Source organism: Epinephelus fuscoguttatus, linkage group LG11 (genome assembly GCF_011397635.1).
Source record: "Epinephelus fuscoguttatus linkage group LG11, E.fuscoguttatus.final_Chr_v1".
Taxonomy (NCBI): Eukaryota; Metazoa; Chordata; class Actinopteri; order Perciformes; family Serranidae; genus Epinephelus; species Epinephelus fuscoguttatus.
The window spans coordinates 28,907,462-28,920,687 of NC_064762.1; the positions used below are offsets into that span (position 1 = coordinate 28,907,462).

Genomic DNA, 13,226 nt, shown 5'->3' on the forward strand with positions numbered 1-13,226 from the left:
GTGTGAATGCAGTGCTTCTTGTGATGTGAGGACCATTGTGCCCAGTGCTAAATTTATGTGTGTGTTTGTGTGTGTGTGTTTGTAGACGGGTCTGACTCACGGGACAAACCAAAGCTGTACCGGCTTCAGCACAGCATCACCGAGGTCGGCTCAGACTGCACAGAGGATGGAGCCATACAGGTAACTACATCACCAGAACATTTACAGTTGTTTAAAGCCACACTAAAACACAGTTCTACTATTGCATGGTATTTAGTTGGAGAATACTGGTGTGGAAGCCACTGTACCTGGAGAAAAATAAACACAACTTACATTTTATCTCTTTCGTAATCACAATTTCAATCAAGTAAGTAAATGTCAGAACAAAAACAGAGGATATATTAACTGATTTCTTAGCAGCATTGAACTTGAATTTCAGTTTGAACTAGGTGCTCCTGATGTAGCTTCTGTAATGTGTGTTGTGCTGACGTACCTGCCATTGTTCGTCCCCAGCTGCTCGGTCCAGGGATCCTGCCCCACCACTGCAACCTCATGCACAGTGAAGGCATGGTCACCGTGACGCCACACGGTCCAGACGCCGACACCTTTGTTGACGGGCAACGAGTCACCGAGACGACGGTGCTGCGTTCAGGCTCCACCCTCCAGTTTGGCTCTGCACACGTCTTTAAATTTGTGGACCCGATGTTCGACCAGGGAGGGAAGAGGGAGCCGGCTGCAATGATGAGGAGCCGACACAAGTCAGGGTGAGGGGAAGGAGGTCTTTACCTCTAACTTTATCTTTCTTTTTATTTCCTTCTTTACCTCTTTATCTTTCCATGATCCCTCCTTTTAATCTTCCCTACTCAAGTTTGTGAGCAGAAAAAAGAAGAGGGTGTTATTGTAGATGAAGGGAGGAGAGGATGAGGTTTGGAGTTGGCAGGCAGAGCGAGAGATGAAGGGAAGGAAAAGGGGGAGGAGGGAAGTTTTGGGGTTGGACGGACGGAGAGAATGAGGAAATGAGAGGAGAGGAAGAGCGGAGGTCTAGGGTTATGGCAGGCGTGCTGCCCTCTAATCTGATCAACATGGTGTTGGGTGTGGCCTCCTGCTCGCCGTCGTTTCACACACTTCACAGGAGACAGAAAGTGGGAACACACCAGATAAGAGGAGAAGGAAGTGTGGGTGAGCTGGTTAGGGATGAGTGAAGGACAAAAGAGAGCTTTTGTATTTGAATTGAATGGCCCTTTAATGACTCTATGGAAGACTGACGCTGCGAGAAAGAGGTGCGTAAGTAACTGACACGGTAGCTCTTTGCTCTGTTTGTGTTTCTGCATGAATTAGTTCTTTCAGATGATGCAAGACTAGAGTTACAAACCCTGGTTTCTCTTGTGAAGCTTGACCTGTGAAGTTTTCATTATTTTGAGGTCCATCACACATCTTTTCAAAGTGTTTCTAAAGTTTGGTATTGAACAAATTTAAAGTTGTTTAAATTTGGTGGCAGAATGTAAAATGTGTTTAGGTGCTTTACTGCACCAGTAAGGAGTAAACATTTTGAAAGGTAACCTTATTTTTGTAATATATAAGAGGTTACAATGTTAGGTGTTTGTATTAAACCTGGCTAAAGTTTTAAATAATAAGATAAATGTATATAGAAGTAATCCCTGTGCACTGAACACTCTGTTTCCAACGTTTTTCCTATTTTGGCTGCAAGATGATGTCATATCCTGACAGATTTCTTTATAATACAAAGCGATCCACAGGATTATGAGTTAAAATCGGGTAGAAATTAGCAGCATCAGCAACCAAGATTTCATGTTTCCCTGATGTTAGCGTGTAGCTGCATGTAGCAGTTCAGGCTTTGTAATGTAAATACTTGTAGTAGCGTGCCTGGAGCAGATGACCACATGGTGCCTGGCATGCTACTGCAAGTGTTACATTATGTAGCCTATAGTGCTACATGTAGCTACATGCTAACATCAGGGAAACATGAAATCTTGGTTGCAGATTAATTTCTCCCCGATTTCCGATCATGTTCCTGCTAGAACATGTCCGGTTGTCTTAAGAAGCTTTTATTGGTGATTTTTAATCGGAGAAAATGTCGCTATGCACAGTGATATCCCCAGCTACCATGCTGATGCAGAGACGCCAAGACACGGGAGACCCAGAAACACCAACTGTTCAGAGCAGACTTTGCTTTTTCACGAGGGGAGCTTAAAGAGACAGGTTTTAAAATGGAGTGTTTCAGACAGAGGGTGAATACAGGTGTTCCAGCACAGACAATATGAGGGAAATTAAGTGTTTTTTGAACATCAAAGCATGTAAACATGTTATAGTAGAAACCCAAAATACAAGCAAGAACCCAAAATTAGCATAAAAGGACCTCTTTTAGTATTTTGAAGACAAAATGAGTACAGAACTGGTGAATTACAGGAAGATTTTCTTGCTTAATAATAACTCGGCGACTGCATAATAGTTTGGTTGTGTGCACGTTGAGTAGCGGGTTTGTTACACTGACACAAAATGACACATCAACCAAGTGTTTTAATTGAGTGTTTACGACAAATTGGACAATGATATGAAGGTAATCATGTATTGTAGATGTGGTCGGTAACAGGGCTCTCACACCCTGTTTCTCAGAGGGTTTTACAGTCATCAGTACAGGTTTGCATTCCAGCCAAAGACTCCCATCAGATGACTTTGATTAGCACCTCTAACCATAGAGAAAGAAGTGATAAGCTACAACTGGAGTGTGCTGGAATTTAGACCAGCAGGGTCCTGTGAACTTACTCTCTGTGTTTGCTTTTGTTACTCTTTACTTATATCTTCTATTTGTTTCATCAAATCAGATATACATTGGCATACCATCACCATTTATTTTCCTGTTGTAGCACTCCCAATGATGGTGCTGATTGGCCTGTAAGGCTTTACTCAAAATGAGATCAGATGGTTTACTGCTTTAATGTGATTGTCTTACTGTTTGTTGTAATTTGTTTATTGTCTTACTTTTCTGTGGGGGCAGAGAGCTTTAATCCATAGTTAATACAACCGTCCAGACTCTGATTATACAACAGAGAGGGATAAAAGAAGAATCGGTGATGGAGTAGAGGGAGGTATTTGTCTATTGAAGGGATAAAATGACTGTGTATGCAATGTGTAGAATTCTCACTCTCTGTGCTTCTCCTCCGCTCTGCGTAGCATTGTAGCATCTTTCAGCTTATTTTAGTTAATTTTAGTTTATAGCCTGTATCTTCTTCTGTCTTGCTTCAGTCTTATCACTCTCATTGAACTACTATCTACTGGATTGTAAGATGTATGGCATTTATTCCGCCAAAGCCAAATGCCCCATCTTGCAACGAAAGGAAAAAATAATTTGTGTATCCACCAAATGATTCACATCAGCTCCAACATGTAATGGGCTTTTCCCTGGCACATGCTTCCATCAAGTTTCATCAGAATTGGGCCAGTAGTTTTACAGTTATCCTGCCAGCAAACAGACAAACAAACCAAACTGAAAATCCAACCTCCTTGGCAGAGGTAATAATATCAAATTGTATTTTAATTGGACCGTCAATCTGTCTCTAAAGATCAAATGGTGTATTCGGCAGCTTCAGAGAGCAGCTGCTCAGATCTTACTGCCATAGAGATCTATGAATTGTGGCACTGATGTTTTTCCTAGGTTTCAGGAATTGAACAGTTCCCTATAAAAGTCTCTGTAACGCCTGGCAAGTCACGTTATGACCAGCTGTCATTTTGTGCAGCTCAGTTGCTTCAGTCTGGGATACAAGCCTGATGTTGTGGATGTGGATCCCTGCGGTTGCCTGGGCTGCTTTCCAATGTTCTGCTGTGCAAACTTACAAGGATACCTAGTTCATTTGAGCCGGAGACGCATCATGATGCTCAGAACGATTAGAGCCATGCTTTGGTACCGCGGCTCATTTTTAAGATCAGGGCTATTTGGCACCAGGTGCTGGCAGTTGAACAGATGATCTTGTAGCGTACGAGTGTTCGGAATTTTAATCTGCTGCTGCTCAGCAAGTATTTTGCATTAGTCTGAGAGATGAGCATAAGAGAAGGGCCAACACGTTGGAAGTCTGAGAAGAAACATGATCCATCACCGTGTTTGTTTTGGTTTTGTATTGATAGCATCCCCGTATCCTGGATGATTTTGAAGCTAATATTTTAGTTGACATCATACACAGTGTACTTAATAGGGATCGGCATGAGTACTCGATTTTGACATTAGTATTCGTTCAGTGTATAGAATAATTTCCTTTTTTGTTTTTGCTTTGTAGAAGAAAAAGTATGTAATATATGAAGGTAAATTTACCCTCTTTTATTCCAGAAGTTTGCATTTTTTTGGACGCAACCCAATAACGTAAGTGCTGTCTATTAATATCGGCACAGATCCATATGGCAAAATTGATAGATCTGTGCAGCAGCAGAAGACAGCAAGTGTTTTCAGTCAGACATCCATCGATTTAACGTTACATGCAGAGTGGAGATCAGGCATAAGAGTGCTTGGACGTTTTTAGACAAAATAAACGAAATGAATATGCAGTGCAGGCTATGTAATGTTAAACTTGTGTATCATAGCTCATCTGTACAATCTGTGCAGTGCAGAAAGGAAGCAAGAAAAGAAGGAAGGAAGGTTAGATTTTTTTCTTGCAAGTGCTCGATAATAATTTTATGCAAATACTTGAACATGTTAAGTACTTAAAATGCCCATCTGTAGTAATTAATTCTTTATTTGTGTGTTAAATGTTATGGATTTGCAGATGTAAGTGTCATTGCTTTGGTTTGCCTTGGTTGTGATTGACAGAAGCGAACAGACATGAAACAGACATTACAGTGAAAAGTTACATATCAAGAGTTGTTTTTCTGTGATGTGGTTGAAACATATCCTCAGTTATGTCACACAAATATAAAAAAAATCCCTGCTATAATTAAGTTAAAGTTGATTTGTGTCATCTGAGAGACACTTTGTACAAACACAATAACTCTTTTCTTTTCTTTTTCCGCTTCTATTTGGCATGTGCAGCATTTTCCGCTGTCATTGAATAGCTACTGCTGTTTCTTAATTTATTTGTTTTTGGAAAGATCAGAGTGTGCTAAGAAGTCTACTTGTTAAGATGTCTGATTTACGTGGCTCAAGCTTCGATTACGTATCAGTCATATATGAGCTTTTAATAAATTGTTTCCCTACCCTACTGCGAAAAAATTACCTTTGAGAGGATTTTGGAAAAAGATGGCTGAAGATATCTGATATCTGCGTTAAAGGGAAAGGTTGTCTGTGGCTCTTTGAAGTGGTCCCATTCAACATTTAATAGATGGAAAATGTTAAAAACCAGCACATAAATCCATCCTGGAAATGTGGTTTAAGATAGGAAATCTGTCTAATTTCTCCATCCACCCATAAGCGTAGTCATGCTGTTAATGGTTTAACCTACTTTGGCTGCTGGTGGTTATTGTGTAACGACACAGAGCGGCGCAAATGCTTTGTGTGTTTGTGTTGGTGTTGTACTGTTTATTTGACATTGATGCCCTCCTGTCATGTGGGGTGTGAAAAGCAGAAGCCTATCTTTTAAACCCGAGTGCTGTCACACTCAATTACTGTCACTCAGACACACACACACACACACACACACACTCACTTATCTAGCTCTTCGTCGGGGAAGAGAGAGCAGGATCAGAGATGCGGGAAATGAATGACTCACTAATACATGCAGACGGATAAGTTCGCTTTATACATATGCGCACACCCTTACATAACAGTCTAATTAGATATAGAGAAGCCATGCCAGGAGTTCTGAATGATCACTGTTTGCGGCAAAGCTGGTACACTGTGTGTTTGAGTGTGTGTGCGTGTGCGTGTGTGTGTGTGTGTGTGTCTGGATTAAGTCTGAGCTCTTGTCGTTGTCAGTAATGAAAAGTCAGCTGTGGAGAGCACAGTCCCTAAACTAAACCGCTGCATGTCTGTGTCTCTGCTGCAGCAGTGTGCCAGAAACCACCTTCGACCTTCACGGAGACGTCCACAGTGGAGCTGCGCTGCCCACCAGCAAGGTAACACTCACACACACACACACACTCAGCATTTGAATTTATTTCTGTGTATGTTTAGGATCGGAACAATCTGCTCATAGCTGTAAACAAACATTTTATTACTTACCAAAAGCTGTTTCAACAGACACATGATCAGCATGCACCGCTTCAATCTACTACATCTATACTGGTGCCAATACTGACCTTATTTACCAACCTTATTATTGACCGGTTGCTGGCTAGAAGTTTTGGATTATTAAAGACTCAGAGTTGAGGTATCGTAATTTGGAGATGAAACCTTGGACTGGTGCATCCATAGCTGTAAAAATGTTGTGTTGTTTCTAAGTAAAATTAATTTAGAGCTTACATACCCCTGTACCCTCTGAAACAGCTGTACCACTGTTAAACACAACAACAAGCTTTGCAAACGTAAAGCTTTACCTCAAGAAATGTCTGGATGTTTTAAAGCATCACGACTTGAACGCTAGGGGTATAAATCACCAGTTTCGTCATGATACAATGCTATATCGATTCTTTGGACAACATTATGATATTTGTCGATATTACAAAGTCTGCCACGATACTATTTTGATTCTGTGCGATTCAGGGGTCTGTGATCGATATGATCGATACAGTATTTTATGTACGTTTAACATCTGTTACAGAAGAAGCCGCCACCCCTTTCTTTTTTGCTTTTGGCTATAAAAGATAAAAACAACACATAATAATAAGTACAGTTAAGTTTACCTTAAACTGACACCACCAACACAAATAAAACAGTGCATGGGATAAGTTAACCTTCAGGGCTTTCTGTCAGAGAGCTCTTTCTGGAAGAAATGTTTTTCATTTTAACCTTTAACTTCAGGTTTGTCTGGCTTAAAGCCCTGACAGCAAATTCTGAAAACTCAGACAAAACAATTGTTTTTAGCTAGTCACCCATTATTAGCTTAAGCATGTGTACATTGCATAAATTAGCCTAGCGGCTAGCAGACTTTCCCCCCCTTCTACCCACAGCTTAACAGATTACATGTAACGTTTTTATTTTTCTTACTTACTGTTGGTTTAAGTCACTGCGTCTCCGACAGAACAGCATGAAAAATATCATCCTGCATGCACATTTTTTCAGCATTGTCTACATACGGTATGTGTTATGTATGTGGGCACGTAGTTTCTCCATAATCCAAAAATATTTCCATACTGCTATTTTTTTAACCTGAGTAAATAATGTTATCCTCAACGTGTCTCTCTCAGTTGTTTGCTGTCTGTTTGCCGCTGTTTGATGGTGACACAGAATTACAAAATAAAAGCGTATCCTAAAGATGACGATATGGATCAGTGTTTTCACTTTGCATCAGTGATACTGGATTGTTGATCATTGAATCGATATATCGATACAGATCGATCTATGATTACACCCCTATTGAACACACATGAGCATAAATCTGAGCCCAAAGACAGATGGAGTACGAAAGCAATATTTCTAATGTATCTCACCTTGTACATGGTCACAAAGTTAAGTAATTAATGTTACACAACAGTGTTTGCACTGCAAAGTGTTTCGAGGATAAAACATGAGACGCTAAGTTTGCTAAAAAGAAAGTTGCAAACTAGCATCCTAGTGTTATGTTTAGGCAGTTTCATGAAGATGAGCAGTGAATGGTTGCGAGTATTGGCACCAACTTTTTAGCAAACTCCTTTATGAAGGAGAAGTTGGATTATTGATGGAACAGCTGTTTCAGAACCATTAGACCGTTGATGTGACCGACTGAGAGAGTATTTAATAATCACCACACCCACCGATCTAGGCTGTATTAACCTTTACTAAGCCATTTGCATGTTTCGATGCTGCAGGAGGTGCACATGAAGACTCAAAGTATGTCTCCGGATAACACAAAAGTTTTGTCAGAGTATTTATCTTTTTTTTCCCACCCTTCTACTTTTTTTCCTCCCCCTGTGTTTCGCATGTGTTGCCTCAAAATGTAAAGAACGGTGACACATAGGGCTGAAAAAACAAGTATTTACAGTTTTACTTTTGTTTAATTTGCTGATTACTGTCTTGATTTATAAACTGTTTGGCCCACAAAATGTCCATCAGGTGTTTTTCAAAATGCTTGTTCTATCCAATTAACATTAAAAAACCCAAAGAGATTGAATTATAGTTACTTAAAACAGATAAAAGCAGCATATCCTCACAATTTTGTTGTTGGCACTAGACTAGGTTTGGCATTTTTCTCTTTAGAAATGACTAAAACAATAAATCTATTATTGAAATTACTGCAAATTAATCTTAATGATTTATTGACTAAGTTTAGCAGCTCAAGACATATGTCAAACCTCATCTTTTAATGACACATACAGTGAATATTCATCAGTAGCACTGTTCGTTTTATAGAACAAATACTGATATTTGTTCTCTTCATGAACCAGGAAACTTGTTTGTTAGCTGTCAGTTCTGACAGTGACTGAGGCCTCATAACATACAAGTCATTATCAACAACATGTCTGTATATTATTGAATTACATTACAGCGACATTAAAAGTGGTTGAAGCTGCTTGACGCTGTGTGTTGTGTGTTTGCAGAGCTCAGGGAAGCTGGACATGGAGAGAGGCATGGTGAAACCCATGATCAGAGGAGAGCAGCAGGACAGCAGGTGAGTCACACACTCCTCTCCTTCTTCCTGTCGGCGTCTTCTTCGTCCTCCATCTTTGTCCTCTCTCAAGTCCATTTGGCTCGTCCTGCTCCTCAGTTTTCTCTCTGTATTTAGTGTTATCTCCCCTTCTCATGGTGTTATTTTTGTCTTATCAGGTCTCAGGACATTTCAGCAGACAGAACAGAGTTGACTCTGCCAGCCGGAATCGAGTTCAGAGACAACTGTAAGTATTAGCGTGTCTCTTTCTGTTCTACATCTCTCAACTCCCCTCACTGTGTCAGTGAAACAGTCAATAACTGGAAACTATTGAACCTCCTTCACTGGACTGATTCTGCTGACCTAACTGCTCCAGCAGCAGCAGTGGTGTACAATAAATATCTCATCATAAATATGCAGTAAATGTAAGAATATGGTAAATGTGGGTCACATTTCCTCTCACCCTGCAGAGTTACTGGATTATGCCGTCTTACAATCCTGTACAGGAATGTTTGGTGGCTTCAGAAAGTCAATAACACACTCATTTTGAGACATTAATATGATTTTCATAAACAGACGGAGAGAAAATGAGCAGCTTGTCTCAGCCTCTAGATTACATTTTACATTGTGCGCCTCTTGAATTTGGCAGGAAATCAGCTGGATCAGTTTAAAGCATGAGAGCTTTGTTTCCTGTAATTGCATCAAGATAACTCAGTCAATATGTTTTTTGTTTTAATGATAAATTTAGCACTCAGCTCCTACTTTTTTATAAGGGGTTGTTAAATATTTAAATAGTCATATTTGTATGCCTGCAAATCTAAAGCCCTATTCACACAGAGCTAAGAATACCAAGGGAACTCATGAGATTTGGAAATTCCCCACTACGCCTGTGTTTGGTGAGGCACATTCGCACTGGATAAGCAAAGTCTGTATTTTTCTCAGATTTACTGACATGATCCCTCTGACCTGATGCGCACAGTCATTTGTAACTTTTCTCTACACAACTCAAAAACACCACACAGTTTGGACATGAAAAGTGTTAACTTCCTTGAGGTATTATGTTTTGAACACAATATCTCAAGAACGCCGTAAGGCAGTTTCTTCAAATTTAGCATAAACGTCCACTTTGAGCCACTATGAACTGAGTAGAATTTGGTGGTCATAGGTCAAAGGTCAAGGTCACTGTGACCTCGTCTGTGGCATTCTCTTGAAAGTGATAGCTCAAGAACACCTTGAGAGAATTTCTTCAGATTTGGCAGAAACATCTACTTGAACTCAACGATGAATTGATAAGACTTTGGTGGTCAAAGGTCAAGGTCAGTGTGACCTTACAAAATATGTTTTTGGCCATAATCAATATTTCTCATGCTAATTATGACAAAACTTCACACAAATTTCTAATAGGATATAACAATGAAGTGCTGATATTTTATATCCAAAAGGTCAAAGGTCAACTTTACTGTGACATCATAATGTTCTGCATCAAACACTTTTCTGTCTATGACTCGTATATCAGGAGCAGAAGGGCAGATATTTGGTCAGATACTGAATTAGTGACACTAATCTTGGGTGCCCACCTTGAAACTGTGCTGATTGGATAGATCTTCTGTGCCGCAGGGCAGGAAGATGTTTGTGAAGCATCCAAGTTTTCACGGACATGGATGTAAACTGTAAGAGAAATGTGACTGGTGCGTGGTGGCATACAGCCGCAAGGCGGTTATTCTAGCTTTTTTTTAATGTAGGAACCAATTCTGCCACACATTGTCACATGTCAGCCATCTCATCATCTTTTGAGATTCCACTCCTTTAATGAATTTGAGCTTGCTCTTTTTGATAATGGGTTTCCATGAGATGAGCCTCCTTCACCCAAAATGCTGTCAAAACTTTCACAAGTAATTACCAACACGCCTCCATAATTATATTCTGGGAAATTGGCAGAAAATAGGCAAAAAGTAAAAAGGACCCCAAATTACTAAGATGCTGATTGGCAGGGGACCAATTTTATCACACAACCTCTGTATTGGGCGGAATATGGAAGGCAGTTTGTGGTGAAATTTTTATTTGACAAATTACGGACATGGCAAATTTGCACAGGATTAAGATCATGGACGACCTCCAGAACTATTACAAATCACCAGAGGTTCCCCAGGTTATACTAGTGCTGTGCAAATAGGACTTCAATATTCTTAAATGTCCTGTGCACTTCATTAACATAAATTGATTATTTTTTACTAGTTTTATTTAGACGTTTTAATACAAACATTTTGACTTGTCAAAGCAGGAAAAGCACAAGAGTAACTAACACCAATAAAGATGACTGTATTTGACCCAGTTCTAGAGCTCACTGTCATGGCTTACTGGGACATTTAACGGTGTGGAGCCATTGATAATGTTATTATTTACACCTGTGGTTTTCCTGCATTGTCAAGTCAAAATGTCTGCTCTAAAAAGGGTCTGTTTAATAAGAGGTAATGCAAAGTAACTATATAGTAGAGCCTGACAGAAGAGGGGTTATAAAGAAGTACATAGGCAGGAGTACTTTCTTTTACATTCTTTTGTTAACAATTTAATGGCCATTAAAAAGACAGAAAATGTCATCTCCTCCATCTGTCTGACTAGATGGAGGAAAGAGTAGCCGCCAGTAGGTTGATCTGATCGGTTTGAACTCCTAATTGTAATGATGTAACTTTCTAATGTCTTTTCCTTTTTATTGTTTGTTTTATTGGATGAATTCAATCAGAAGAGAGTTGGTTTCGGTATTTAAAATGGTCTTGAATTACTTCCAGATAGCATTAAATTGTCTTAAATAGTCCTATAAGTCTGGTTTATTCCAAACCTGATGTTTCCCACACTCTGACTGCAGCTCTAAGCTCTTCTGTCTGTTTGCTTTGTCTTTCCAACACTCCTGTTTATTGACTTTTCATTGTGCTCTGGGCCATAGTGTGGCTGTGTGTGCTGAGTATATATTTGGTATAGTGTGAGATCATCTGTTTTAGGAGGGTTTTGATCGGTCATAGAGCAGCGGAGAGTCCCGTACCCACAATGCACTGGGAGAAACCATATGCTCTTGGGGACAATGACGCACATGAACAACTCTCATCGTCAGGTTTTCATGAGGAGAGTTGTCGTAGTGCAGCTGCAGCCAGTTTGACTTTAAATACTTTACCAACAGCGTTAAACTGAAAGAAACAGACACCGCAGTCAAAATGGTTTTATTGGTGTGTCCCACATGACACATGTGGAGCCAAGTTCTGTGACCAGCCAACCACGAAAATAAGTTAAACAAACTGCTTGTTGTAGCTCACAAGGGGATCTATTCCAGTCAGCATAATCCATCTGCACTGTGATAAAGTGTAATGCAGTCTGATTTCAAGTATATACAGTATGTACAAACATTATGGAATCCCTTAATTCTTTACTGGGTGTCTGTGACAAGACCTCAACATTAATGAATTTGGATTATGCAGAACTATGCATTAATGTTTTAATATTATTAGCCCTAAATTGTTAGTTAATAGATTCACAGTAGTGATTCATGAACTGCAGTAATATATTGGTTGTAATATGGGCAGTTCAATCCCTTGCTCCCCCAGTCCACATGCCGCTGTGCCATCGGAGTGTGAATGGTTACTGAGTAGCAGGTGGCACCTTGTACTGTATGGTTGTCCGGCCAACAGTGTGTCAATGTGTGTGTGAACGGGTGAATGTGACATGTAGTGTAAAAGCGCTTTGAGTGATTGGAAGACTGGAAAAGTGCTGTACAAGTCCAGTCGATTTGCCATTTACCATTTTCCAACAGTAGTTGTGGCAGCAGAAGTGTTACCTTACTGCAGACACAAGGGGCTACCTTGGTTGAGGCGTGTTGTTTCAGGCACCATTGAGACAATAAAATAGAATCCAGGAGGCCAGTTTAAGTAATAGCTGAGTGTGAAAACTTATTAGACACAAAACCACTGCGCAGCAGTTAATAAAAAAATGACACAATATTTCATCTTTCATGGTAGAATTACACTGTACCTGTTAAAAAATTATCTTCCAGATTGAGGCATACAGTGTTGTCTTTCTGAGCAAAGCCTTAGCATTAGAAGTAGCAGTAATAGTAACACTGTGCATGTAGCAGGATATAGTTTAGGAGAAGTGGTTACTCCTCTTTTTTGGTCAACTTATAAACTAGATGATGATCTAAATAATAGCTTATTAGATATATATGATATGTGCTGTATGAAGTTGTTCTCCTCTTAAGGTTGATGTCTCACTAGATAATAATGTACGTTCCCCCTCCTTTTTGTGGTAGCAGAAGTAATTTTAATTTCAGGCCAGACAGCCTGCCTCCCTTCTATAGTTTCAGTGTCCTAATCAAAGGGCAAGCCAAAATCTTTAGGTTACAAAGGTAACCCCGGTTCTCTGATAACATGAGAGAACTCAAGGCACACCTGTATTTATATCTGTGCACAATAGCTTCTACAACTTTTGTTAGCACTCTTATCACAACATAAGACAATAAGAATAAGAAAAAAATAAGACCGATAGCTTTTGTGATACTGTCTACTGACAGTTTTTTTTTGTTTGTTTGTTTTTTTTTTG

The 13,226-nt window shown here is 39.7% G+C and overlaps 1 protein-coding gene across 1 annotated transcript in view; it reads left to right on the forward strand.

The window, feature by feature from the left end:
• Positions 1-13,226, forward strand: part of afdna (afadin, adherens junction formation factor a) — a 137,694-nt gene that overhangs the window by 57,440 nt on the left and 67,028 nt on the right. Inside the window, 5 exon segments of the mRNA XM_049590976.1 lie at positions 86-180; positions 493-743; positions 5,967-6,036; positions 8,596-8,666; positions 8,822-8,889. Coding sequence (XP_049446933.1) covers positions 86-180; positions 493-743; positions 5,967-6,036; positions 8,596-8,666; positions 8,822-8,889 — 555 coding nt within the window.